Source organism: Falco punctatus (genome assembly GCF_963210335.1).
Source record: "Falco punctatus genome assembly, chromosome: 3".
Taxonomy (NCBI): Eukaryota; Metazoa; Chordata; class Aves; order Falconiformes; family Falconidae; genus Falco; species Falco punctatus.
The window spans coordinates 106,491,275-106,519,176 of NC_137582.1; the positions used below are offsets into that span (position 1 = coordinate 106,491,275).

General features: G+C 41.4%; 1 protein-coding gene across 3 annotated transcripts in view; it reads right to left on the minus strand.

The window, feature by feature from the left end:
- The window catches only part of PRDM16 (PR/SET domain 16), a 345,908-nt gene that overhangs the window by 144,096 nt on the left and 173,910 nt on the right, over positions 1 to 27,902 (minus strand). For all 3 annotated transcript variants that reach the window (XM_080380315.1, XM_080380313.1, XM_080380314.1), the window contains exon 3: positions 26,240 to 26,290. In XM_080380315.1, the coding sequence (XP_080236441.1) occupies positions 26,240 to 26,290 (51 nt within the window). The remainder of the gene's footprint in view (positions 1 to 26,239; positions 26,291 to 27,902) is intronic.

Below are 27,902 nucleotides of genomic sequence, written 5' to 3' on the forward strand. Positions count from 1 at the left end.
GGCTCTTTACAATAACCACAGTGTTTTTTCACTCACAGTTGAGTGTCCAAAGCCACAGAACAAACCATGAATCTCGCAGGATTCTTGTAATGGCTTTTAAACCTTACATTGTGGGCTGTTTATGGTGCAGTTGCATTTGCTTTAGAGATTTGTTTTAATGCTGTTGGTGTTATTTAGAGAGATATTAAATTCAAACAGCTTTATGGTTGCTAATAAACATCTATTACCATTACAGACATTCTGATATAAAAGCCTCATACAGGTGCTTTCTCTGAACTATGCAGATTTGATTGATTAGGCCACAGTAGTTTATTTTACACTTCAGTGGTCACTAAATCTATCGTTAAGATTAAAAATCGCAGTTTGTGCAGTCTGGGAATAACTTCACACTCAAGCTGTAAAATAAAAGTCACTTTACCAAAATTCTGCGGGGAAAAAAACACAGCACACCGAGCAGGTTAAAAGAAGAAAAGTTTTCTAACACCTCATTCAGTTCTGTTCAGAAGATTAATTCCTTCCCCTAATGTGCATCACATACTGCTAAAGCCAAAGATGTTCAGTCAGGCAAGATACAGGGGAAGATTTCCTTAAAGCACTTGGAAACTCTGCGTACAGGGGGTTCCGGGAACCAAGCATCACTAAAGCAAGCACAGTGTACAACACGACAACAACTCAGGTCCTGAACCAGCAGAGAGCTTAGGTATCTGTTACCTCTAAGCATGTAAGCAGTTCCACTACAGTCAAATTAAGCATGTGATTAAACACCTTTCTACATCAAGCGAGATCTTATAAAATACGTATTTTAGTGCAAAGCCAGCTTCCCACTGTTTTTATTTCTGCAACACAGACATTCTCTTGCAAAATACAAGAATTTCTATCTAATTAGGAACATCATTTGGTCCGTGTATTGCACGGTAAGGCAATACATGAGGAATCTGAAATATTTTAATAGATTTAAACTTTTTGCAATAAAAAAATATATATTATTCAAGATTGCAGCAAGGCCTGCTGCCAGGAGATTAAGCCAAGTGTGCTTAACAGACTGTACCGAGCAGGTATTAGAAAAACTTTTCTCCAAAGACTTATACTGAGGGTGCTACGTTGATACATTTCCTTGCTAGCTTATTCTAGCTTCATTTCCATGTAACAAGCAACAAATCAGACCTGGGCAGGATTTGTGGGACCCATCCACTGGACTTCCACAGCTGCACCATGGGGAAGAGCTTCTGCTTATCCTTTGTCCTTTGTGCACAAAAGTAATAAAGGGCGCACTAGTACGTCACGGTCCCGTGGCTCATCTGGGTAACATGGCGTCCGCAGGACATACACAATGTAATAATCTCTCCAGATAAGGGATGGAGCCGAGGCGCAGGATGGGTTTTGTAGACTTAACAGGACAGGTGTAGGAGCATCCACTAAAGGGAACTGTGGGTTTCTCCAGTCATGTTTCACTCTGAAGTTCTAACTAAAGGGATTCTTCAACTCCAGCATCAAATTTAATAAAGGTCTAATTAAAATATAGGAAATACAGGCTTGCAGCTCAGGACCCATGTCTTAGAGTCATGGAGTTGAATTCTTGTTCTTTTCCCCACTCCCTTTCTAAGCTTGTTGCTGAGAGTAGGATGGATGATATCCCTAATAATTCTTCACTTATGAAGGAGCTGCCCAGATTGTGGATTGGTAAAAAGATACCTTTAATCTTGCTAAAGACAGAAAGGCAGAAGTCATCATTTTGACTGCCTGAAGCTAACACAAGATTGGTTGCTGAGCCTTTGAGGTACCTGCAGTAACAGTTCCAAGAGTTACTACAACCCTCCAGACCCTTGGAACCCACAGCTGGCACAGCAGCAGTGTAAAGGTGTAAGATACAGGAGTGCAAAAATCCCAGCCCTCCCAAAACCCAGCTCTGACCAGGAGGCCTGCTGCTCCTCCCAGGGCTGGGATCTGCTGCCACTGCCTAAGCAACAGTGCAAGGAAGAGTTACGTGACCGTACTACAGCGTGTTGGAGGCCCTGCACCACCTTATTGCCTCCCTGGATTTTAATAAAAATGTAAGTGAAGAATATCTGCATAACAGTTTTCAGGTGGTGTGTGTGGTTGGTTGGTGTTTTTTTTCCTGCACACATATCTACAGAAACACGGTCTATAAAACCCCGAGGCATGCAAAGCTTTGACTAAGGTGCGTTTGCTAAGTCAGTATTCTGGACAGCACAGAGAGCATCGTCACCCTGTGGTACAGGAAAGGCATCCCATCATTTCTTGTGAAGCAGTTCTTTCCCTGTGCTGATAGTTTTGACCTGCTCCCATTCGGAGCAGGACCATCCAGCTGAGGAAACAGCACGACCTGACACGCATCTGAAGGAGACGCTTTTAGAAAAGGAAGTTGGTAGACTTTAGGCGTGACATTTGCACTAACAATTTTGATTCAAATACAGTGTCTTTTATTACTGCCTCTTGTATTAGCTGCACCACAGTGCCCACTGGCTCCGATTCTATCCCCCCCCACCCCCCCAAGTGCTGCAGAAGTCGAGCTTGCCTGCCTGCCTAACAGTGTTCAGACAGTGACCACGAGGGAGAAGGTTGATAAATGGCCAGTTTATAATGCTGTCATGCCAATTTTGTCCTATGGGAAATGTGTGTCTCTCTCAAAACAGCTTATTACCAACCTGTGGCTGGGGCAATGATCAATCAAACTGATCAGATATGGCAAACATGGTAACTGATATAAAGAAGATTTCTTACTACACAGTTTGAGGTTAACATGACAAATGGTAGAGTGAGAAAGAATAACTTACAGGGGAAGAAAATAGCCCATTAAATGCTGAACTTAAAAGTAGCTTTGGGAAGCAGAGTTAACAACAATTCCTTTTAACATGCACTCATATTCCCTGTTCATTAAGGCAACCCTGAATGCATTCCCTTGCAAACTCCTTGTATAACCCAGAAGGAATGGTTTTTAAATGTACAGTCAGATTGTAAAGAGAAATTCTAATCACATATGCAGGTCTTCAGTACTCAGATATGATGCAGGTAATACATTGTTTCATGGCTCATTTTCTGTCGCATATGACAGCTGAGCAGCAATTCAGTTGTCTAAAATGTGAAGAGTAGCCAATGTACAACTCTGAGTCAAAGTTCTGTATAAAGCAATAAATAAAATGGCAAAATCTGTATTAAGAGAGGTGCTCGGGTGCCAGGAAAGACAGAAAACCGTTCTGTCCTAGGGGACTGAGTTGTATCATGCATTGAGGTTTGGAGTCTTAACATGCCTATAGCCAGAAGAGTACTCTACACAACTTCAAATTTGTCTTTTCTTAAATTTTTGTTTCTGTTTTCGAGTTGGTTTGGTTTTTTGTTGTTTTTTTTTTTTTTTTTGGGGGGGGGGCAGGGTGGGAGCAGCATGACACAGCCTTGGATTGGAACTCAGATCAAAGAAACCCTACATGTGACTCCCTGCTCAGCCTGATCGGTTCGGTCTCAAACAGCCTTTTCACACCTTGCACTTTGGTGTCTCCACTGGCCAAGCGGAGCTGCAGGACCTCACTTCGTACAGCAGATCCAGTCCCTTCCACTGCCCCTGCCCGGTACCAGGGCTGCAGGGCATGCTACCAAACACACTCAGCCCACAGCTCAGATGCCACCTGTATGCCACCTTAGGCAGACCAGACCACCTCCCTCAAACTCATGTACTTACACTGTAAGAGGTTCAGACTGTCACTTATTAAGAATACACAGACTGCCTAACCCGATGAGGCCTTGGTCCTGGGTAAGTGTTCCGCTGCAGCTTCAATAATAAAGGCCAATATGCAAGTGCCTTGTCTAAATGAGCTGCTTCGCCACTGCTGACAGCAATGAAAAGATGTCAGATGAAAAGCCTAGGGCAGAGCTACATCACATTGTGTCAAAATCCCAAAATATTTTGAGAGAAGTCTATTGGCAGTCAGAACAGAGCTGTCTGAGATCGATACTCTTCCCAGAACTTTATCTATTTGCCTCCAAAACCACGGAGAGAAAGTGGTGAAATTCTCTGCGTTGTGCATCACCTAACTGTAATGTAAAGGCCCTTCTAAAACATGCTCCTAGAAATTCACTTTGTAAACCAAGATCTAACTATGGCTCAGTTTTGTCCCTTTTTCATTAGCAAGCTTTCTCTAAATGCTCAGATTACTAAATGCCCTTTTAGCTTTACTGGTCACACAGTTCTGAGATCAAGTCTGGCAGAATCAAGTGCATAATTTGACCCGTTATCTTTTTGGGTCTGGAAAAGGGAGCGTCCCTTGCAATGTCAGCACACCTCTCTGTAGTTCTGACTCTTGGAGAGTTGTTACAGTGGCTGTTGAGCCTCCGGCGAACATCTGATATTATTCACTTGACTGAGTTTGTGAAAACGAAGCCTTATTTGCTAGCAAAATTAATGAGAAGAGTCTTCAATGAGACAATAATTTATGGCTTCCGCAGCAGCTAGCATGTACAGTGAAATTCATCTGACTGTAGTCTTCACAGCAAAGGCAAATATTAGGGAAAAAAGGAGTGGATTGATTTTCAGAAACGTTGTCTGTTATTTCAAAATCAGGTTCTTAGCTGGGTATTTTATTTTATGAAGCCCTTCCAAATTTGATGAAGGTTGAAATAAATGGGCCTTTGTCCCCCTCACTGTACCATTGCATTTAATGGCAGTGAAATAAAATTCTGCTCTGTGGCTATACGCCAGAGATTAGATGATAGGAACAGCTCGCAACATATTTTAAATTTTGTGGTACGTTGAAAATTGAGACACGTTCAAATATGTTTAGAAATTCATACATTTGGCATTATCTATCGTTACTTCACAGAGAGCTGCAAAAACATATCCTTTTCCTTGAAGCTCCCCTCTCTGATCTGGTCATAAACACCAACTCTTTGCCTTTCAAACACAGAAAGCTGCAAACAGAAAAGCCAGAAAAGCATCAGACAATAAAAATACGTATAATGGCTACCAAACTCAGTTCTTCTCCCCCCCTTCTTTTTTTAACAGATAGGTTTTAGACTCTATAATAATCATGCAGCTAAGATACAAGGTCTCTTGTTGGCAATAACCTACATGACATGACTTAGAAGGCAGGTGTTACTGTAATTAGCTATTGTTTGACTATCAAAAGTCAGAGCTGATTAAAGCCACTAAGTACAAGTGCACTATTTTATTTCAAAGAATATTATGAACTGCATGCTGGGACTCTTTCACTGCGGACCTACCTTCCGGAGTCTGCTAAGAGCCCATGCCAGCAGTAATCAAAACTAAAATCTGCATAAACCTTCAGGGTTTTAATTCAAGCAGAGCCCTTTCATTAGAAATATGTTACTTTATGAAATCTGGTCGCCAGCAAGGGGAGAAAAATGTGACTTCTTAAGAAAAGTGAATGGCATCTCTTTAGTGATTAACCCAAGATTAATGGAGGCTCCTACTGCTAGGCCTAAGTCCATTTTATTGCTAATTCATTTAGGTACTATTTCAGATGTACTTGATGAAAGTCACCTGCTAAGAAGTCATGTTTTGGCAAGCAAGGATAGCCATTATGGTCAAATCCCAAATAGAATTTTTATTAAAGAAGCTTTGAAAAGTGTCTTGTATTAGTCTTTCAGAGACATACTATTTAATGTACTCAATTAGTTAAAAATTTGGGGCCCAAGTCACTAATCAAACATTCATAAAGCATTATTTTTTTTTATTTTTTTTTTTGTCTACATGCATCTTTAATGTTCCAGGTAGGACGAACACTGTACTGAACAGGGACATTTATATACAGACAAAAGAAGCAATGCTAAGACTTACCAAGAAGTGGGTGGGATTTGGGATAAGTGCACGGTTGGATACGTGAAATGTTGGCTCGGCAGAGCATCTCTTTGTTCCCCATGATACTGTGAGGGAGTGGGAACTTATGCAAATCACATGTTCTTAAACTGTATGTAATGGCTCGGCTTTGGCTTGTGTGTACCTTTATAACATAAGGCTTGATCTCCTAACAAAAATCATTTTAGTTTTAGACTTTTCTCCAGTTTGTTCTTTTTACAAATCGTAGTTTAGGAAATGTAATTAATAGAGAGCACAGAAAACTGCTTTGTTACATGTACCATGTGTACGAGAGCGCTTCTACACAGACAAAGCACCCCCGTATCCCACCCAAAGTTCAGACCTTGCCTGCAGGTTGGTTGTGCTTTGGGCGAGCTTGAGCTTAATTCATGGACATTTCTATGTGCTGTCATCACATATTTGTTAGGTATTTATACTCCTCTCGAGACACTGGCTGCTGGTCACTGCGAAGCCCATGATGCTCCATCAGAGAGACCTTAGCTCTAACGGCGTGACCTTTTTTTCCCTATATTGTTTAGACGCGAACATCCTGACAGTGAGCCCAGAAACACTCTGCACAGGAAAAAGCATGTGCCAGAGGTAGTTCTGATGCTCACAGACAGCCTGACCTTCACATGTCATTGTGCCCTTCTTTTTCAAAAAAATGGATGTACATCCAAAGGGGGCAGAAAATAAGCACAGACGAGCAAGATGCCTGCTCCCCCAACTCAACTCCCCGCTTGCCAGGCACGTTCAGTGGCAGAGTGTCTCCCAAAAGCTGCGGTTCCTGAATTATCGATAGCCATGAGTGGTAACCACCGCACGTCTATTTTGGTGCAAGTTACTTGCTCATGTATAAAGACAGAGGCCTGAGAGATCCCACTCGATGACCGGCACAGCGCCGCTTCACAATTGCGAAGGAGCAGAGTGGTTTAGTGCAGAGGCAAATCAATCCGACCGTGTCTGGTTTGGGCATTCTGGCTCGTTTGGGCTGAGCTGGTTCCACACTGGGGCGATGACTGGTTTTGCCATCAGCTGCTGGGCCCCACCAGCACGCACGTGAGCCGAACCCTACAATTCACAATTTGCTTTCTCACAAGAAGTGTGCAAACGCCTGAGCTCCAGCTGCGATCGCGTGCCGCACTGCTTTCCCCGCAGCTGCAGGGGGGCACAGACGGTCCATCGCCCACCTGCCTTCCCGAGGGGTCAGCTTTAACTGCCGAGGACTGAGGTGCCCCAGAGATCACATGGGATGACACCACGGAGCAGCTTGTGCCCTGCGTACGCTGGTGGCTTCTCTGGGGGAATGCAAATCCCCCCCCCAGGCTTGGACAGACCCCGCAGAGGGCCCTGCTTTGGGTGGCCATGCCAGAGGTGGTGCAGCCAGGTCCCCTGACTGTACTGGTAACGTGGGGCTACGAGCAGGTGGGGACATTTGAAGAAGATGGCTTCAGGTTACTTTTAGCAGTGATGTTTGAGCAAAACCCAGTAATGAACTGATTTTACCCAGGGCCAGGAAATGATCTCAAACTTCCCTTCAGTACACGGCTGTAATCCTAAGGAAGATCCCCCCAGATCCCTTTCCTAGCAGACTGCTTCTTCACAACACTCTTATCGGGTTCGTTAGCAATATGCTAATTTTTATCCTCACCATCTTCCACGCTTTCCTAAGCATTTACTACAGCCAAGACTATCATAATCGGCTTCCTTTCTGTGACCAGCTATATGATATTTGTGTGTACCGAAAACCTGTGAAATTCCCACAGGCTCGCGGTGAGTGAGACCCTCCTCCCGTCTCCGCCAGGGGTGGCATCGAGGAGCTCTGTGGGAGCCTTCTCCGGCCATGCACAAACGGTGCACACCTCTACAGAGGCACGGGGAAAAGCACGGAAGGATTTTTTTAAGTCCACTCTATATTCTTTGGAAATGTATTGGAAGTTTCAATTTAAATAAATGTCTCAGCATGGAGATGAAGGGAGAGAAAAATTACATGTGTCTGCAATGTAACAAAGTTGAAGATCTCTTAAAGCGTAGAAAATCTGACATGACATAAGATCTCCTCTTTGTCTCCTGGAAATACAGAACACTTCTAAATGTAACAATCTGGTTCTTAAACTGGTTTTGGTTTTTTAAATGAGTGATACAATTTCCAAATTATTTACTGGAATGGTTAGAGTTAGTAAGAGCAACAAAACCAGGAAGACATGTGCAAGGTGCCACAGAAGAGCCTCGTTAGGTCCTTATCGCCACACCCTCCCGCCTCCCGCAGGGGTTCCATCCTGCATCCCCGATGCTGATGGGCGCCTGGCAACATGCATTTCAAGAGAGCAAGGATATTTCCAACCCTCTACTAGAAATATTCACAATTATTATAAATGGCAACACATTCTGTGGCAGAATTCTTCTCCATGGAGGCTACAAAAATCAGCATGGACTTTTAAAATACTTTACTGAGGGGAATGTGCTACTAAAAGAGCCGCCTACATGTGATAACAAAGTTAACTTAATCTGTTCCCCCTTGTGTGCTGGGGCACTCATACATGCAAATCTTGTCTTGTTCAACTGTGTTTGTTCACCTCCATAGTCCTTCGGTGATTCAAATCTGTGTCTTACTATCCTATAATACCCTTGTCTAACAGTTCTTTTTAAATGCATGTGTTAATTATCTTGCCACTGCTGTAATTTCTCCCTGTAGTCCATTAATTAAGAGGTCACAATCTAAGAGCATGTTTACCCAATAAGCTTTCTTTTTTAATTATCTTAATTGCTTGGATACTGACAAAGACTCCATCCCTCCCCTTTCTCTGAGTGGATTAGAAAACGACATTTCAAAGCCCCACACAACGATGGGTTTGTAAAACACACATGCGCATATATATATATATACACACACACACACATAAATATATGGTTTTATAACTCCACAATGTTCAAACACCAGAGGTCAACAAGACACACGATACTACATTTCTACAGCTATATAAAATGTAGAAACAAATGGCCCTTCATTAATTTATCTATCAGTCTAGAATGCTATATATTGGTCAGGAAAAATGTAAGTGACACTTTTAAACCTTCAGAACTAGGAACAAGAACAGCTAGATGTATACAGCTTGCTCTGTTCTGCAGACCATCGCAGTCTCTTACAGAAGTGCACCTGCATGGACATCTTTGAATAAAAGCAAGAAGAAAAAGAAAGAAGAAAGAGAAGAAGAAAGAGAAGAAGAAGAAGAAGAAGAAGAAGAAGAAGAAGAAGAAGAGGAGGAGAGGAGAGAGGAGAGAGGAAAGAGGAGGAAAGAAAGGAAAAGAGGAGGAAAGAAAAGAAAAGAGGAGTAAAGAAAAGAAAAGAGGAGAAAAGAAGGAAGGAAAGATAGAAGCAATAAGCTTTTACTGCAGCAAAGATCAATTCTTACTCCCCCACCTCTAAAATATTACCCTCCCGTAGGTCACATCTTGGCAAGGTGGTCCTAATACTTTTTTTACTGACTTAGTAAAATTCAAAAGACAAAATCTCTACCACTTAAAAATTTTAAACCTCTCCTTTTTTTCAAGCTTTTAAAAGGGAAAAGTAGCTATTTGAATTCCAGATAGGATTTTAACACAACAATTAGTAGAGGTTATGTCCAGAAAAATTACTACTTTGTCAGAATGTGAAACAACATTTGATATGTCAACTAAAGTAAAGTTTTTTGTTTTAATAAAGCAAATGTCTCATTCAGACTAGTCATCTCGGGAACTATATAACAGAAGTATAATTACTTAGAAATTGCTTAGGTAAGCGTGATTGATGCATGGTAAATAGATGTTTCCAGCACTTATTGTTTCTTCCTGATGGATTAGGAAGAGTTGTTTAACAGTTCATTTGACCAGTCTCTCCTGGTGTTTCTTGAGTCTGGCTGTGCCAGTCAGCACCAGCAGTTCCTGGTAGTTTAAGTCTCTTTAATAAAGATTAAGATGTCAGAGGTCCTGCATTGCACAAAATCCCAATTTTATTAACTTCTCATTATCAGCTGAAATATGAAGTGCATTTCTTTTCATCTAAAGTAAGGTGCTTTCTCAAGGGAAAGAACAGATATATAATATACATTTATGATGATTAAGGGTGGGTTTGTTCCAACCCTGACTGATGTTGGTGAACATTTTCTCACATGATGGGTACCACATATGCTGATATTTCTCCCGCAGAAGGAGTTCAAGTATTCCATGACTCTGGACTGTCACAACATATTAGTAAGTTGGCAGTGGTGAACGCTGTAGTCGAATACTTGCACTACAGCACTTAAGTCAACAGTGTTTTCATTAAAGAGCAGCAACACAACATGCACCGGGCAGAAATACTGAACCTCAAAAGTCACTCAACCAGGACAAGTAAACCATTGGCACTCGCTACGTTCGGTGTTCCCCTCCCCATACCCTGCAGATCTAGGAAGACAACAAACAGCACTCACAGACTGCACGACACTCACTAAAACAGATCACAGCAGCATCCAAAGTCCACTCTCCGACCAGAAACGCAGGTAAGTTCAAATACCACCTACGTGAACTTAGGCAGCCACTGATAAAGTTAAATTGCTGAAGGCAGCAGCACCGTGCAGCACCCCGGTACTGTCACTTCTGAAAGATTTCTTTTTAATCCCGTACGCGTCTAACCAGGCTCCCGCACCCCCAGCAGCTGCGGTCAATGGCACGTGAGCAGCCACCGAAGCAGGGCCTTTCCCTGCCCGATCCTCAGCGCCATACAAAGCTGCAGAATTTATGCATTCTGCATATTTTAAAGAAAGCCTTTGACGTACTTCTTGTTTTCAACCCTCTCTATTGCAGGAAGGAAAGAGCTGGCACTGTGTGTACTTTCCCAGAACAGGATGATTTGCTGGAAATTACTCCGCAGAAAGAGTTAAGAGGTAAAATCGGTTCTTCTAGTATAACACACGTCCTTCACGACAGGATCAAAACTGCACACTGCTTTACAGGGCCGCTCTTGTGAGGGTTAAGCTCTATTACTTCTGGTCTCTGACACTGCTAATGGCACTCTCAAACTAATTGCATTTCTATACCTATACATACATCTACGCAACAAATAAGCCCTTTAATCAAAGAGCTTCATCTACTTCTAATTAATTCCATTTCTATGCCTTTTTAAGAGTACAGGAACATACAAAGACACAGATGATAGAGTACATTCTGTTGCCAGTTGACAAGTTCTGCTCTGCTCAAGTCTCCCTCATGATTGAGTCTAGTTCTGTGCGTCACCGTCTTACGTCTTTAGTATCGCTCCTGCTCAAGACTGAGCAGATGCACGCCAAAGACCGAAAGTAACAAGCCAAGGCTGTGGGGAATTAGCTACGATTACCACACTGAATTGCTTTTGCATTCGTTTATAGATTCAGATGACTTTTTGTTTTCATCAGAAACGGTATTCATCTTGTCTTTTGGGTGCACACAGCAATGCAGTAAGAGAAGACTATGGCATCAGCTGAGCAAACAGAGGCTTGCTGTTTGCATAGCCAGACCTAACGTAAAGTCTACAATTTGAGGGCCACCAACTTTGAAGGCAACACTGATTCCTCTTCTACACTTATTTCTTTGATAAAACAGGTCAAACGTATCAGAAAAAAAAACCACCACCCCATCAGTACTTAGGGCAAGAGAAATACATATGCCATAAGCTGTCTATTTCAAAGGTATGTATGTACAAAAGGCATGATAAGTGGGTGCTGAATAGTTAGGAGTGGCAATTATCAGTTACACATATCATTATAGTCTCTCAACTTTTCAATAGCACAGAGTTCCTAATACCATGTTTACGAGATCAGGTAAAAGGGGACTCTTAATACTGTGCAAATATGACTTACCAAAGGACTTTGCTTTCTCACCTATTCTTGGGCTTTTCAAATCAACATTATTAATTGGCTGGCTTATCGGTAACTGCTGTCTGGCAGTTAAAGGATGTTTCCACCCATTGCAACGATACATAGAAACTAAGCAATGTCAGCCACAAGGACAAATAACTTCCATGTTGAAACAGGAAAATATTTTGACACCTTAACTCTTCTTTATAAAAGCAGAACACATTTCAGCATTAACTTGCTATCCTTTATTGCATTTGTTACTCCATATTCCACCATCCTTGTTTTTCCTTATTATATTAATTCAGAACTCTGGCTTACAGTTGCTTTTATTTTTCTTTTTCTTCTTTCCTCTTTCTTTTCTTTTTTTCTTGTTTTCTATTATTCAGGTGTGTATAAATACATAGTTTAGAACCTGGATCAACTAGTTTCCATACTAGGAAACTCAACTACATCAGAGTTTAGGAGGTAACTTTCAGCCCTCCACATCAACTTTCTCTTAACCTGCCAGCTCTCCTGAGCACAAAATCCACTTGAAAATGGACAAAAATGTTTGGCTGATAAGGTACACTGAAAACAAAGAGCATAAAACTTACCGGGTGCCATTAAAAGAAAAGCAAAAAAAGTCTAAAATAGGAAGAAAAGCATTCCATGCCCCATCTCCCATTTTTCAGTATGCCTCAGCCTGCACGTGCAGCCGACCTGGAGAATGAAAGGACAGGCTGAGCCTCCCGGCCTCGTTCCCTCCACGGCTTGCTTTCCCACTGATTAACAAGATAAACTTATAAGCACCATAAAAACCCGTAAGGCTAGAAAGGAACTCAGGAAGTCACCTAGGCTTTCCCTTATTCTAATGCAGTATTGTGTATATCTAGTCCAGCCTGGCAGGTATTTGTCTAAACCTCTTAAGAGCCTTCAGTGGCAGATATTTTATCTCCTCCCTAGAGAGTCTACTCAGGTACTAAACTACTCTAGTATTTCATTTTTCTTCACATCTAACCCAGATCTTTCTTGCTACAAGGCTGGCTTCTTCTCATCTTATTCTGATGGATGTGTGATACAGATGATCGCCCTCCAGGTTAATGCAGAATATGAATTTTAGCTTCAGCTGTTTGTTTTACAGAATGACATCTGCTTATCTTAAAGAATTTTTCCAGTAGAAGCACAATTAAACTGAATTTATTTATTTAAAGTATTTCTGCTTCTTTTAAAGAGGATTTCCCTCTGACACCACACTGGCTTTGCGGTTGTGACCCATGAATTAAGATGCTCAGGAGGGTTTTTTTACTTTTCTTTTTGAAAAGGAAATGGTTATTCATTTAAGTAGATATTTAAAGAAAAATTGAACAAATATTTGATGTGCTGTGTTAGCATGAAAAGGGGGAGCACTGTGTAAGCACAGTAAATGCAGGTGAACTGTTTTATGTGAGTGAAAACAAACTGAGGGAAGAAGGGCTACTAACAAAGGTAAACCATGGCCACGTAAACACAAAGAGAGAGGTATGGTTATTCACAAATGGGAGGGATGCTTACCAAACACATGGCTATTGTAACCCAGCGTTTGACGTATTTCAGCATCACAGAAAAAGAGCAGAAAAAGCACGAGCCTAACAGAACAAGCAGGGATACAGGATGATACAGTGAATGAGATCAACAGATATTTTTTTTTCCTACCCAAAGAGAATCCAGTATATTTTCTGTCTGACACTAAATATTAATTTAACCACGTATCTGAAAAATATATTCTCCCTCTTCAAAGCCTAAAAATGTGAAGGGTTTTCCTCTGGCATAATACTATAGCAACTAAATACTACAACTAAATACTAAAAACAACATAATACTAAAAGCAACTGTTTTCAGTCATTCAAATAGATGTGCGCAGGATTGCACCCGTCTGAAGGCAGTTGAAGGCAGGGGCCAAATCTACCAGTGTTGCAGTCAGGCATTTTTTCCAGTTATCCATCCCTTTTTTTAATAAATCAGTGGCATATCAGTTTGTTATTCATAATATTTACCATTCACTTAATAGCTAGTGAGCTTCTAAAATTTGCTCGTTATGCCAACCATATCCTCGTTTGTGGTTCTGCTTTGTTATAGAACTATCCATTCAGACATACTAAAAGAAAAAGTCCTTGCTCTTTAATTCTACTAAAGCAGCGCAAGAAGGAAAACACAATCTCAAAACCTTGTCCAGCTCCAAAGCATTTCTGAACTTTCAGAGAAAAAGAAAAAATCCATTAGCTTCTTTTCTCATTATTTATGTACATAAGCTTCTAACACTTTAAGACTTTGGCTGGCATTACAAACAGAACAGAGAAAATACAACAAGGAAACCTATTTCTTGGGTATTTCCAGCCCAGTTAGTGTGAGGAATTAGAAGAAATTAATGTAAAAAAAATGTCATCTGCAAAGTTTTCATCAAGGTTTTTCAGACCAAAGGGGTTCTGATGAATTTCAGAGATGCATCCAAACTTCTGAGCAAGTTTCCAAACCAAACAAGACTGCAAACTCTGACATTCATCAGCGACTTGTTTGCCAACCTTCCTATCACACAGCAAAAAGGGCCATTTCAAATCATCTCAGAATAATCTGCTTTCATGGTCATGGTCATTTTACTCGCCTCCGTCTGTGTAACACTTTTAAGTCACAAGAACACAAACATCCATATAGCAAATGGCTAAAGCCTTGGTCCACGTTCAGAAATAACATAGGCATATACCAGGATTAAATAATAATCCTTGCTTTTCTGACTTCCTTACTCTGAGAAAATCTTGTCATCTGGATAATAATAATTAAAATGTCTATTTCTTAATATTATGCCTTCTTTTCTTGGACTTAAATTTAACTTTAAAAAGCAAAACTGATCCTACAGCTGTGTGAACAGCAATCTGGGCACAAAGCAGTGACTTGCTCTGCCTGAAGTCATTCCAGCTTCGGGATGAGGACGGGATTTGCTGAATGCCACTGCTGCAGACATTATCTACCAATACAGCAATGCCTTGGGAAAACGAGTATGACCTTAAAGCCTGACATCTCCGTACACCAGGATTGCCCCGTTTTTACCAAGGGCAGCGCAGATACACTGAAGTTTGCTCAAGCAGGAGATAGATGCTCTCTGCCGCAAGCCTATCAAAGCAAAGAACAAATGAGCATATGGTGAACATCAGAACTGGAATGGAAGATGGGATACCATTCAAATTAAAAGTTTTTATTGGCAAAAGGACCAGCAAATATAAACTGCCAGGAATAAATTTACATTGGAACTTAGCAGACATGTTCTAGTCATCAGAAGACAGAAAGCCTGAAAGAAATTATCTTACTTAGGCGGGGGCACAATCCTTCTGTGAGAGATCGTACATCCTTACCGCATGCGACTGTAGGAAATTGGACAAAACAACCCAACAGGATTGCTGCAGATCTCTGTTCCTACCAGGAATTAAGGTGAAAAAGAAACAACTACCTGTATTAAGCATATGAATTAACAGAAAAGGAATTATGTCAGAATAATGACCACTGCAACTCGAGACAGACCAAAGTAGAGCTGAGCGATCTCAGAAGATTGACAGTGTTTTTCTTAGTGTGTAGATTTTACAGGGCAACCCGGGCCTCATCATATATGAGCTCTTTCCACATAGTTTTCAGGATTCACCTTTTTTAAGATTCTCACGATGAAGAAAATTAGTAATCTCCATTCCAAGGTAGTGGTAGTGAGTAAAAGACTGCTTGAATTTGCCAATACAACTCAGCGAGTAGCCCCAAACTATTTCTGGGCATAACTATGGAAAGAGAAAATGGAAAGAGAAAAAAAGTTAACCAGATATTAAGGGAAGTGAATGAACAAGAAAGTCAATACTTTTCTGGGTTTATATATAAATTATATGTAATTGCAGGGGGAAAGAGGAAAAATGAAAATTCCTCTTGATTAATTTCAAAACTTAATTCCTAAGGAAAGAAGAATTATAACATTTTAGCACTACCATAAAAACTACCTGGATGTGACAGCATTTATGCAGACTTCCAGAGTTTCCACCAGACTGCACAGAAGGAAGAACTAGTCGCCTTCTGGGTGACGCAAGCTAAAGCTGAAGACTGAAATTCCAGTGGAAATTAAGAGAAACAATTTCTTTAGGACTTGTGATTTATTCTTCTGGAACAGAAGGAATTATTGCACCAACCAGGGTCTAAAATGTTCTGACAGCAGATATGCGTAACTATCTCTACAGTAATTATTAATGATCTGAAAAAATGCTCAGTAGCAAGCTGAACTCACTCTTCTCTGAGGCCAGCGTTCACTTCAACGAACCTCTAAAATAATCAGCTAACTCGTGAAGACTAGGAGATAGGATGCCTGGATACAAAAGATTTCTTAATTTCAGTTACTTATAGGACAGTTACTTACAAGACACATTAAGCCTAAATAGAAGGAGTTTATAAACTGGTTTGTAATCTATTCCACAGCTTTCTATACTTCTTTTCTACACCTCTGTATTTTATTATAAAATAAGGAGGGAGGAAAAAAAGAAGGAAAAAAAAAAAACCAAATCATGTGGGTAGCCAAGTAAGGATTTAAGCACTTAATTTAGGTTCCTCTACTTCTGCTATTACTACTACTATTATTAATATTTTTTTTTTATTTGCAACCTTTCTGTGTGCAGTAACAGAAAGTTACCATAGTACATGTAGAACTGCACATTTCAAAGAAAAGTAACCAGACTTCAAAGCCTTACAGCTGCCCAACTGGACAGAAACTGGTATAAAAAGAACCTCTGCAGTGTCAAGAGAGAGAGAATATTCATTTTGCTCAGCTCAGGAAATTAATCAGGAGATCTTCAAAACTTAACATCAAGCTAAGGCTACAAATTCAGTGAAAATTACTCAGTAACTGAAGATGGAAGGATAACGTTCACATTTCATGCTCCCCCCCGCCCCCATTATCTTCTCTGTAGGGTCTATCAGAAAGAAGTTGCTGCCAACTCAATGAAGGTACCAAAGGCAACAAGGGAGAGAACCCCAAGCTGTGGAGCACCGCTGACAGTCAAAGGGCAGCCCATGGGCTTTGCAAACCGTGTGTCCCCCATCAGGCGCACTCCTTGCTCACCGGTTGCAAACTCTGTGATCAGCTGATAAATTTAGAAACTGCTGACCAGCTAGCAGGGAGAAGAAAAGTGAACTACGTATCTTGACTTCCAGGTTGCAATCTTAGTAACTCATAGGTCACCTTGAACAACTTCGAGATAATGGCAAATAGCGCTCCCCCCCCCCCCCCCCCCCCGCGACTTTGCACCTCTTCTCCCTACTACTCTGAGAAACACCCACCCGTGTGAAAGAATACTCAGATCTGCCAATTTTAACAGGACCAGTGCCACAGGGCCCTTGAGGTGTACCCTGAACCTGCTGTAGATCAAACCCAAAGTCCACCCGCGCAAGCAGAGGCTACGTTCTGTTCTTCTGGATGCTGAGCAACCCCGGCTGCCGGCTGCGGCGCACAGCCCAGGGCAGAAGAGACCACCAGGGCAGAAGAGACCACCAGCCCAGCAAGCACGGGCTAACACCGACCCAAAAGGCAGGGCTGAAAATGAATGATGCCAGTATAGAATCTTGGACATGTTGCCATTTCCTCACCTGCTGCTTTATCTCCTCCTTGGGAAGGATGAAATCAACCCTGCAAGCTCTTGTGCCTCCGAATTAGCATGCAGGGGATTTGGGACTGTGAAATTGGCAAGTCCCCGTCAGTTTAAGTACTACATAAATACTCACTGCTATTGTTGATATAAATTAACACTAAGGCTAGAATTGGTTGTACATTTCTCAACCCCAAACTGTTGAAAAGTTACAATTTGATTAAATCAAAGTATTTACAGAAATTTAGATTTATCAGAAGTTAAAGGAAATAATCTGAAAGTATAACTCAATTAAGTTTAAGTGAAATATTTTTGGCCCAACTCAAAACGAAACAGTTTTGAAAACTCACAATGTTGTGAAAAGAAACATCCATATTGAGTAAAAATAATTTGAGGACAATGATTAAAATGTGGAGCCAAAATTTTCTCATTACCATCAAATAAGTCCAGTTTCATATGGTGGGTCTGAGCATACAGCATTCACTCATGCAACTACTCTATCTACTACAAGGAGCAAAGGAAATTAACTCAATAAGCTTACGAAGTGCTGCTATTGCATGCTGAAACTTCCACGGATAAAGACAGACCAGACTAGTGAATATCACTGAACAGTTGACTTCTAGTAATTATTTTTCTCCCCAAAGTGCCCTATGAAAAATAAATTGGGGCTTTTTTTCAGAACACATATTTTATAATCTCATAAAAACCTCATCTAATCTAAAACCCCATCTAACTGGCATCATCAAAATATACTGCACTCCTGGAACGTGTGTGGGACAACAGTCATATCTTTACTGCTTTGTAAACCCTTGATATATTTCTAGAGCAAAGGGGGGGGGGGAGAACAAAATCATTTTTTGTTTTGCTATGATATATATATTTAATTATAGGTCACTGGCATCCAGCTCCCTGCTTTTGGGCTTTTCTTTTCTCTTTTGAAAGCAGCACCGTAGGTGCTAGGAGCTGACTCCGGGTCACTCTCTGCTATCCACCCCCTCCACCCAAACCCCACATTTCCTTCCCCCCTCCCAGTTACCGGCCAAGTTGTTCTTTTTAGCTAGCAAGCTCTAAGCTCCCCCCCCCCCCCCGCCTCCCGATAAGATGCTCCCTTTAATAGCTGCACAGTGTGATTAACCGAATCCTGCACACACCTCAAGACCACAGATTATATTAATAGAACCATCTGGCGCCTATAATGTATGTAACATATACGACAGATCCTGATCCTAACTTTCACTCCGGAACAGAAACTGTCCTACACGGCACGGTCTGTCCTTACAACACTGATGTATTCCCAGTACTGCGTAACTGGTGGCAACACACCAGGGCAGGGCTGCACGCAGCCCCACGTTGGCGGGGTACCAGTCGCAGGCTCCTGGCACTGCCAGCCCATCCTGCAGCGGTTCCCAGCTCCAGGAACAGGTTCCCAGCTCCAGGAACACCTCCGGGCAGGCTCACCCTCTGCAGCCAAGGAGGGACTGCGGGGCCGACCGAGGTGGGGGTTACCTTCCAAGTTAACATACAGTTTTGAAATCCCAGAGGCTATCATTCCAAAATTTGTGATGTTTTGTCTACTCTGGTGATTTAAGGTTTGTCAGAAAATGTCAGAAAGGCCACGAGGCCAAGGGCTTCCTGATGACGGAGGATTTTCTTTCACATGACCTTCCTGAAGTTGATTTTGGGCTCCAGACAGTGCTGCCTTCAGCTCTGACAGGGGCCGGCTGGCAGCAGATTCATGGGGATCTCTGGGGCATTCTGGCATTTCTAAACTGAGTAGAGGCTGTAATACCTCCTAATCATCCAGAATATTATTTCCCTAGTAATCGTCTTACAGGCGGTACATAAATGCCAGCTTTTCAGTTTGCAATTCATTTTGTTAGCAGGAAAAAAAAAAAGCGTATGTGCTCAAAGGGATGCAAACCAATCTCTTGAATGAAATTAATAGACACGTGCATAGAGTATTTTTAATTTCACATGTGAAATTACATGTGTTTTTTCAACAGGGAATCACTGAAACCAATTATACAGACAGAGAAGCAGGATTGTGAGAAAAGTGTTAAAACTGTCAGTGTGTGCTCGCGCACGTTTTCACAAACGCCAAGCAGAGAGCCCACTCGCTGGGGCACGGGGGTTTCGCACCCTTTAGGAAGCTCTAAGCTGTAAAAGAAGTTTATAAATTTTAAATTTGCATACATCTTTAGCATAACCGATTACTCAGCCAAAATGCCTTAACAAGTCTCCTTTACCATCACTGTCCTGTGGGACCGCCTGCCGCTCTAGCGGAGGTACCCAGCCCCCCGCACGGCCCGCAGAGGGACAGGGGACACGGCGTCAGGCTGCGGGACAGCTGACTGCGGGATTCTAGGAATGCTCACCAGCAGAACGCAAGATATTTTGAACCACTTACAAAAAAAAAAAAGGAATAGAATGAATGACTTGGCCAGCTAGCTAATGAATTACCGTTTCTGCCCTAACGAGATGAGGCTGCACTGATGCTGAAATATGACTCTGACACTTATTATAAATCACTAGTGGAGTGGTTTTGGCTTTTTTCCCCCTCAAGCAGACCACTAGTCGGGCACAGGGGTTAAAGAAGACAGCAATTTGGACTTGACTCTTACTACTCATACTTTGTACTCGGAGACGCAGCAGCTCTGTGATTCAAATCGACATGAGCGGGTTGGTTTGTTTTGTCAAGGGAACAGCCTCCTGCCTTCTCGCTTCCAAAAAAGCGTAGCTGGTTTTGTTAATAACTTGAGGCCACCATAAAGGCTGTGTGTTTATGTTTGAGATGCATTGTAAGAAGACAAGGTGACCTCTCGTAACTGTCTATGCCTGAAGTTAAACGGACACTTTTATCTTAAGAGACACTGTTCAACAGAGATGCACGTCATTTGGGACAAGGTGTATAAATAGCTCAGCAATACATTTGTCCAAAATTTGTCCACCGCCCTCTCAGCCACAGCAATTCACTTATCCAAGAAAATAAGACAGCAGGTTAAAACTTAGTGCTAAAAGAACAAATCAGCATCACTGCTCTTCGGTTTACACTGGTGGCTGCAGTGATTTAAACACGAACTTGCCTAGAGTGGAAGGGAGGAAAAGAACCAACTTCATCTATGAAAAGGTGGGATTTCAAACTGTATGTATGAGGTGTTCACACTGTATCCATCCTTTGCATCATCTTGCCAACAGGGAACATGGTGAACTGCCGTTCACCACCCTAGTCATCTATAGTACTGAAACTCCTGGACACAGACCCGTGCTGAGGCACGCTGCCCACATCTCGCTGTGATGCATGTGGCCATAGTTGACTGGAACAAGCTGGAGATATGGAGGGAGCAAAGTTAACCACTGCTAGTCGTCTTAACTTGGCCTGATTTATGGGTTCAAAACCCCTCGAGACCTCTTCGTGGAATCATTTGTCATACACACACACACATTCTATACAATCAAGCCCAAACATCTGTATCACAGAAATTAAACGTGCGCTGTTATTCTTGCAAAATAATTTAACCATCGCTTTTCTCCCCCGACTTTTCTGTGCCAGCCTTACACCTTTTTTTTACTTTACATGCTTCATTTCAGCAAAATCAAGGATGCAAACTTCTTAGAAGTACTTAGTTTCCATGGAAACCTAAGCTGACCGCAACATTATTGTTCTCAAGAGGGAACTGACTTTACTATATGTTCATTCACTGAATTAATGGACTCCTGGTTCTTTTATTAGCAGCTCTCCAACAATAGAAAGAGAGAAATGTTATAAAAAAGACTCTCAGACAACTGTCCACTCTTTTGTCCAGGGCTTATTGGAATGACGCAAGTCTATTCAAGAAAAGATTATAAAAATCAACTCAAAGCTGCCTCTGTTTGTGGCAGCTAAACATACCTTTATTTCATAAAGATACAACCTATAAAACAAGCAAATTAAAGCTCTTTCTGAAATAGTAACTGTAAGGCAGTGAGGATGTTGAAACGGGACTTTAACTATGATAACTGGTATTGTTACACAATCTCAGAGGGGTTTGTGAAGCATCATTAACCTCCAGTTTTGGTCACTGTGCAGCGCTGCCTTCCAGCTCTCGATAGCCTGGTCCGTTTTATAAGAACATGCTCTCCTTTCTTCACCTAAACTTAAGCACACAGAAGCAGGCGCACTATGAAAAATAATTCAGTCTGGTTCATAGTGTAAATTCTCAGTGAGTACGAAGACTGTTTTAAAACCACTAAAACTGGGGGGTTGATTCTCCAATATACAGAACTGAAAGATGAAGAAATATCACCAAAATTGGGATTTTTAAATCCTTACTAACAGTTTCAAAACACCTTTTATTAGATATAGATAATAAATATATTCATAGTATATATTAAATGCAGGCATGCAAATGTACTTTGTGCAAAGTGCTGCAAATCCAGGAACTTTAAACGGCTCAGGTTAAAATCTCGATCTCTCCCTGCATGTATAATATTACGACAGTCTGTGCTCCGGCCTGAGGGTGTATGGCCCAGCTAGTAATTGCTCCACAAAAGACAGTTAACAGTTCCCTTGCTCTTCTCTAACTACCTTCCTGACTGCTTATTGAGGTCTGATTTCTTACTCCTCTGGGTCATCATTCATCAGTCCTACAGATCCCACCGGGAGAGACCGACCAGACCTTTCCATATCCCTTGTTGCCAGAGGCCATTTCTGACGGCCCATGATATAGAAAATGTCTTCACAGCAATCCAGTGGGACAAACTATGGTTATAATACCTAAATAATCATTTTGCAAATTATCATAATTATCAATCAATCATCTTGTGTGAACAATGTGTTTCTGAAGTATCAGATGGTTCCTGTGACCTGTAGCGTTTTGTATATAATAATAAACCTGGAGAGATTTATGGCCCTATCCCACTTGGCATCTGCAGTAACACAACAGTAGTTGGCTTTTACTTTTGTTTTAGGAATAAAGCCTTTCCATCTACCTAGCTTTCTTCTTTACTACTTGATGCTTTTTAAGAGGTCAAGATTTCTAATCTCACCCCGTTTTCTAACAGCAACTTTATTTAAAAAAAAAAATCTACATGATTTGGGAGTAGAGAATTAGTTACTATGCTGGATAAATTTCTTTCAGTTTATAGCATCATCAGCATTACATTATCAGCTTCTAGTATTTTGCAATGTACGTACAAAGTCAGCCAAAGCAGGCAAAAAAATTGGTTCTGTCTTCAGTTTTTGTTGTTGTGTTTTGTACAATACCAGATTGAATCCAACTCTTTTGAAGCCGATAGCATCTCCCGCTCCCTGTGTAGTACATTCTTGTTAATGGATAAATTCAAGCTCTCGAGAAAGTCAAAGAATAAATTTAAAGCCTTTTGCCAAATGCCTATCCTATTGGATTTTGATAAGACGGCTATTGAGCTTTAATAATGTCTTCTATCCTTTTTCAGCTGGCCCTTAACATGTCTCTTTATTTGTCCCTAAAGCCTCTTCAGCGATGCCTTTTTATTACAAGTCTCTCAGCTTGCTCTCAAGGGAGACAGGGTCGACAAGAGTGATAGATAGATAACTCTATAGATTATCTCCCACAGATGTTTTCTCTCCAGTAGCCCCTCAGGCTATTCCCTCTAAGTAAACAGAAACTAAATAGAGAGTCTACTGAAGAGAGAAGTCCCTGAGGTCTCTTGTCACCACAGTCAGAAAAACAGCCCATCCAGGGGAGGCTGGCTAGGAGCTCTACACACAGAGCCTCCTTCAATATGATTCTCAAACCATCATCCAAAGTGACTTTTCGAGGAGAGATAAATACACCTAGCACTGCTCCTTGGGAAAAAAAGGTGTCTCGTAATGGATGCTGGCCTTGTTTCCTGCTGGAGGAAGTCTACATCTTTCATCTCCCTCTCAAAGTTAAATCAAAATGACAATGGAGATAATGATAACAAGCCATTTTTTTCCACGTATTAAATGCAGTGGAGAAGCTGAGAAAATTCAGGGCAAGAACATGTGAGCTGCTCTTTAAGCAAAATAAACAGACTGTGGGAAGATGGCTGGGAAAAAAAGAAGTTTGGGATTGTGAGACAGTATAGGACAAAACACCCACAGGTATGACATGCATTTGTGCACATCTCTGAATATATGCCTTCAGTTCACTGAAAGAAGTTAATCTCCCTTTTTAGCATTACTTTCACAATCGATTATCTAAAATTAACCAAACAGGCATGTACATTTGCGTGCAAGTTAAACTAAGTATCAGCAAGCTAAGTAGATAAAAGGAAATCTTGCCATGAGTACACCACGTTTTAGTCTATGGCACAGCACGTTTCCAGATAAGGAAAAATGATCCTGGGTACAGGTCCTTTAATAATATTGCTAGAAATCTGAATTCTTGTGAGACAACCAGTACCAAACAAATCAGCTTTCTGGTGTTAGTGGTCCCAGCAGAACTAACGGTAATACGAACTGAAAAATACTGGGCATAGTGGAAAAACACTTCTTATTTTGCTCCAAGCCAAAAAAGGCCTTGCTTTATTATACGATATAATAGTGTCTGCTGTGCTACATCTTCAGACTTTTCACTGCCTTTCAGTGTATGAAAAGTTAGGCAAGAGAGCATTTAATTTTTCTTTTTTTTTTTTTTTTTGGCAGCTTAACAGCACAAATAATACTGGGGTCAATTTTAAAGCAGAGATTGCTTCCTGTGCATCTTCCTCTACCTCTCACTGCTATCATGCTTCCCCTTCGCTTCTCTGTTGTTTTTTTCCTGTTTTTACAGATTTTCTCTGCATTCTAGAGATTTTTTTCCTCTTTCTAGCCCTTGTTACTACCCAATTTTAAACCTGTGATACAGCAGTCAGTCAAATGAGCCACTGAAAATTACAGTCCCTCAGTTTGGCTCCGACTAGTTTAAATCAGCCCACCCACTACAGTTACATTTGTCTTCAGTCACCTTCTCACCACCAACCCATCTCTGAAGGAACAGGAATAAATTGAAGTCAAATCTCAACTATTGTATCTTCAGGGATATGACAACTGAATGATTTAGAGAGGCTGGAAAAGGAAATCTTCTCCCAAGAGGGTTTTGTACCACCGGAGCAAAATGCTAGAGTACTACTTACAAACAATTTTAAGATACTACAAAAATTGTACAGAATGATTTTTCATTCTTTATTTTTCATTTTCTTCTGACTGAAAAGCTGTCTAGCAGTAGTCTTTTCACAAGCCATAAAGTTTAGACTTGAACTCTTTACCTTACTGCTTTGACCTTTTTTACCCTAGCTGTAAAACCCTACTGCCCATCCTTCAATAAATTTATCACCTCATAAACTCCCACTAGTGCTTCTCTACAATGCATTTAAAAGACAGAAGTGGAAGGCCAGTTCTTCCCCCCTTGTCAAATATCATAATTGTCCAGTTTTATACCTGCTGTACAAAAAAATATTTAAGGGCACGGGATTTTTCAAAGACCTGTAGTTTTGCAGCATTTCCCTTTGAAATAACAGTAAGGAACTTTAAATCCAAAACCATGTATTGAACATATAAAGCTGCCAGTCTAACGTTACCTTCTGCCCTGGTTTCATACAAAGCTTGCTCTCTTTAGGGCAACATGGATTCTGCGAGGCAGGGATGCAGAATTTATTTGTGATATTGTAATTAAAGGCTGAGAAAGAAATAGCTGAGCAGTCCTAGGCCATGGAGAATTCACTCCATCCTTGTGATAAGTGCATTGCGATAATAAGAACCTGCCACCTTGTCACCATGTCTGTTCAGACAAAAGGATCCCACAGAGGCAGAGACGAACACCAAATGAGTTATGGAGATGAACAAGGTAAAAAGTTCAGCGGTATTGCGATAGGTCCTTCGCAAGGTCATCGGATGGTCAAAGGATGTTTCGTATCAGTACCCTGGCTTTCTAAAATAAAAGCCCATTTTCTTCAACATGGTAAGAATAGAACAGGCCATACTGGACATGTGTCTAAATATCTTTCCCCAAACTTCGGAGCCCGACAAGTATTATATTTCACTTTGTTTGGCAGAGTGAAACAAGTGTTTCCTTTTAGCTTTCAGAGTTAAGAAACAGTATTGAAGCTCGCCTAAATGGATGAATAAAAATGGCAGTAGTTGCGAGTTCCGATTTAAAATATTTTCCACTTGCAAAAAATCATATTTGATGAATAGGACTGTGTATAGCCATTCTAAGACAATTGCATATGAAAAGAATTACAGCTCGCTCATTATTTCAACAAGGACGCACTACCTCTAGACGTCTAGAGAGGGTATAATCCAATATGACTTGTAACACTTCACTTTGGTAAAGCTGTTAACCAACAGATAGTCACGGAAAGAATGTCATTTTAGTGTTACTGAGAGTAACCCCAACCAAAAGAGTGGACTGGCTACTGAAATATGTAGTACTGAGGCTGCCTCACAGCTACTACGAAGAAATTTATACAGCTGGGCTGTATTTGGAACACATTTTTCTCTGGTCAGTATTATAGTTTAAGCATCACAATGCGATGAAAAGCACCGGTAATACATCATATGAGTTACATTTTATCCTTTCATATATCTGTTCCTCTTCCCTTGGACTTCACATAAGCCACATTTACATGGTGAAGTGACCTCTAAAAATTTAGCACTTTTAACAAAGGACCAACATTTTCTTTTACTGGAAAAGGGGTAAATGAGGTTTTTCGATTTGGACTAGTAGCTGTTTATACTGTAGCTGAATCAAGAAACACTTCAAACTATTATTTTCCTTTTCATAAATACTGGAATCACAAAAAGACAGAAAAATACGCCAAAAGAACCACAATACTTAATCCAAAAGAGCAACAGCAAATATTGGAAAACTTTTACGATGCTATTGTGATACACACCTTTGTTCAAAAGAGGAAAAAAGTGTCTACGTGTATTTCAAAGCCAGACAGTAAAACAACTTGCGTAAGTTTGATCCACGTCCTACCTTTTTTATATTGCCCTCTTGGGAGGTCACCTCAGGATCAGTCAGTATTTGCTAAGAAAAAAAACAAAACAGGAAAAAAACTGAGTTGCAACTAAGAACGTTACAAAATAATAAAAGAACATGATGATGATGATTAGGTTTTGGGTTTTGTTGTTTTTATTTTTTTAAAATGCAAACTCTCAACTGCAACAGAGCACCACGGACATTTTGGAAGTTAGATGGAAGCCTTATACCAGAACTACTATTGTATTCTCCCACATATTTTAAGGTTTTCTGCAGCTTCTAGAAATAATTTCTTTAGGTTTAGCTGACAAGAACATGTTTCCTAAATGGCAGGTGATATACAAGGTGGTCACTAAGAGGATGGGGACCTGCGGGCTCTCCTAAAGTGAGTCCCCTGGTGCAGGTGACCAAAGCCAGCTGCCAGTGCCACAGCTCGCTGTGCCAGCTGGCTGAAACGACGGTGACAGGGGCAGTCCTGGTGACAGCCGCATTCCCCACACGATGCTGGAGGCGTCTCTCCCCTGACAAACATGCGTGCTTTCCCCTCCTGCAGCCAGGTGCTGAGCTTCAGAGCACACCAGGACCCACACCAACAGCGGGGACCGCCTGTGGGGCTGGGGCTCGGGCTGGGGGACCACTTTGGCACCTCGGTGCTCCCAGCAGCTGCGCAGGAAGCTCTTTAATTCCTCCTCCAGCAGAGGTGTGGTGATACAAGTCATTAAAACGCTGCTGTGCTCTACCTCCGATTAAATCTAGGTCAGCAGGCATTCGGGGAGGTCAAGTACCTGCACTTCCCATCACACTGGCTAGCCCCACCAGGATAAACACTCTCTACCAGGACCCGATGGAGCAGCTGGACTCCCGCGTATTTGAGCAGTTTCACTGACCTCAGTGGGGATCTCGGGTGTCTAAGGTTAAACACATACTCAAGTGCTAGGGTGGGCTTGAGGTCCTCGGGGCTTCCAGGCCCACCCAATGTATTTTGGCTATCAAAGAAGAGCGGAAAAAAGCTCCAAGGAACCGAGACCAAAACGCGAGGAAACCCAAAATGAAATGAGAGTGGCTGTACATTGCGAAGGACCCTTGCTTAAATAAAAATAAAAAGAAACAAAAAGAAAGGGCCAAGGAGACTCTGTTGCATTTCAGCAGCCGAGGATTTGGCACAGAGTTCGTGGACCCCTTTGACCATGCCCAGGTGAGACTGACCAATGTAGCAATTTCAAAAAATGTTGGCAACTATCCCCAAGCTCAGCTGTAATAACAACTTGTCAGGTTTTAAATCATAAGAATCCTAAACCATTCTGTGTTTTACAACAGCTCTAATAGATACTGAAATTGTGGTTTAGAAAGTAGCTGAAAGCAAACAGGACCAAGAGGTGAATACCAGAGCAATAAAAATCTGTGTGTTCCTGCACTTGTGTGTTGCACATATGCAAGCTGAAATCTCACGCTGAATTATGGAAAGTTAAATATCTGTCACGCACAGCGAGAAGCACACGTCACCGGGTTGCTGGGGGGTGCTGACCACTCCCCAGCGCAGAGCACTCGCAGCTCCCATTACTTTCACTGGGAACTAGTGACCCTCAAAAGCCTTTTGAGAATTAGGCCACGAAACCTTCAGAGCTGTAATATAAATATGATGGTGCTAAATGCCTTAAAA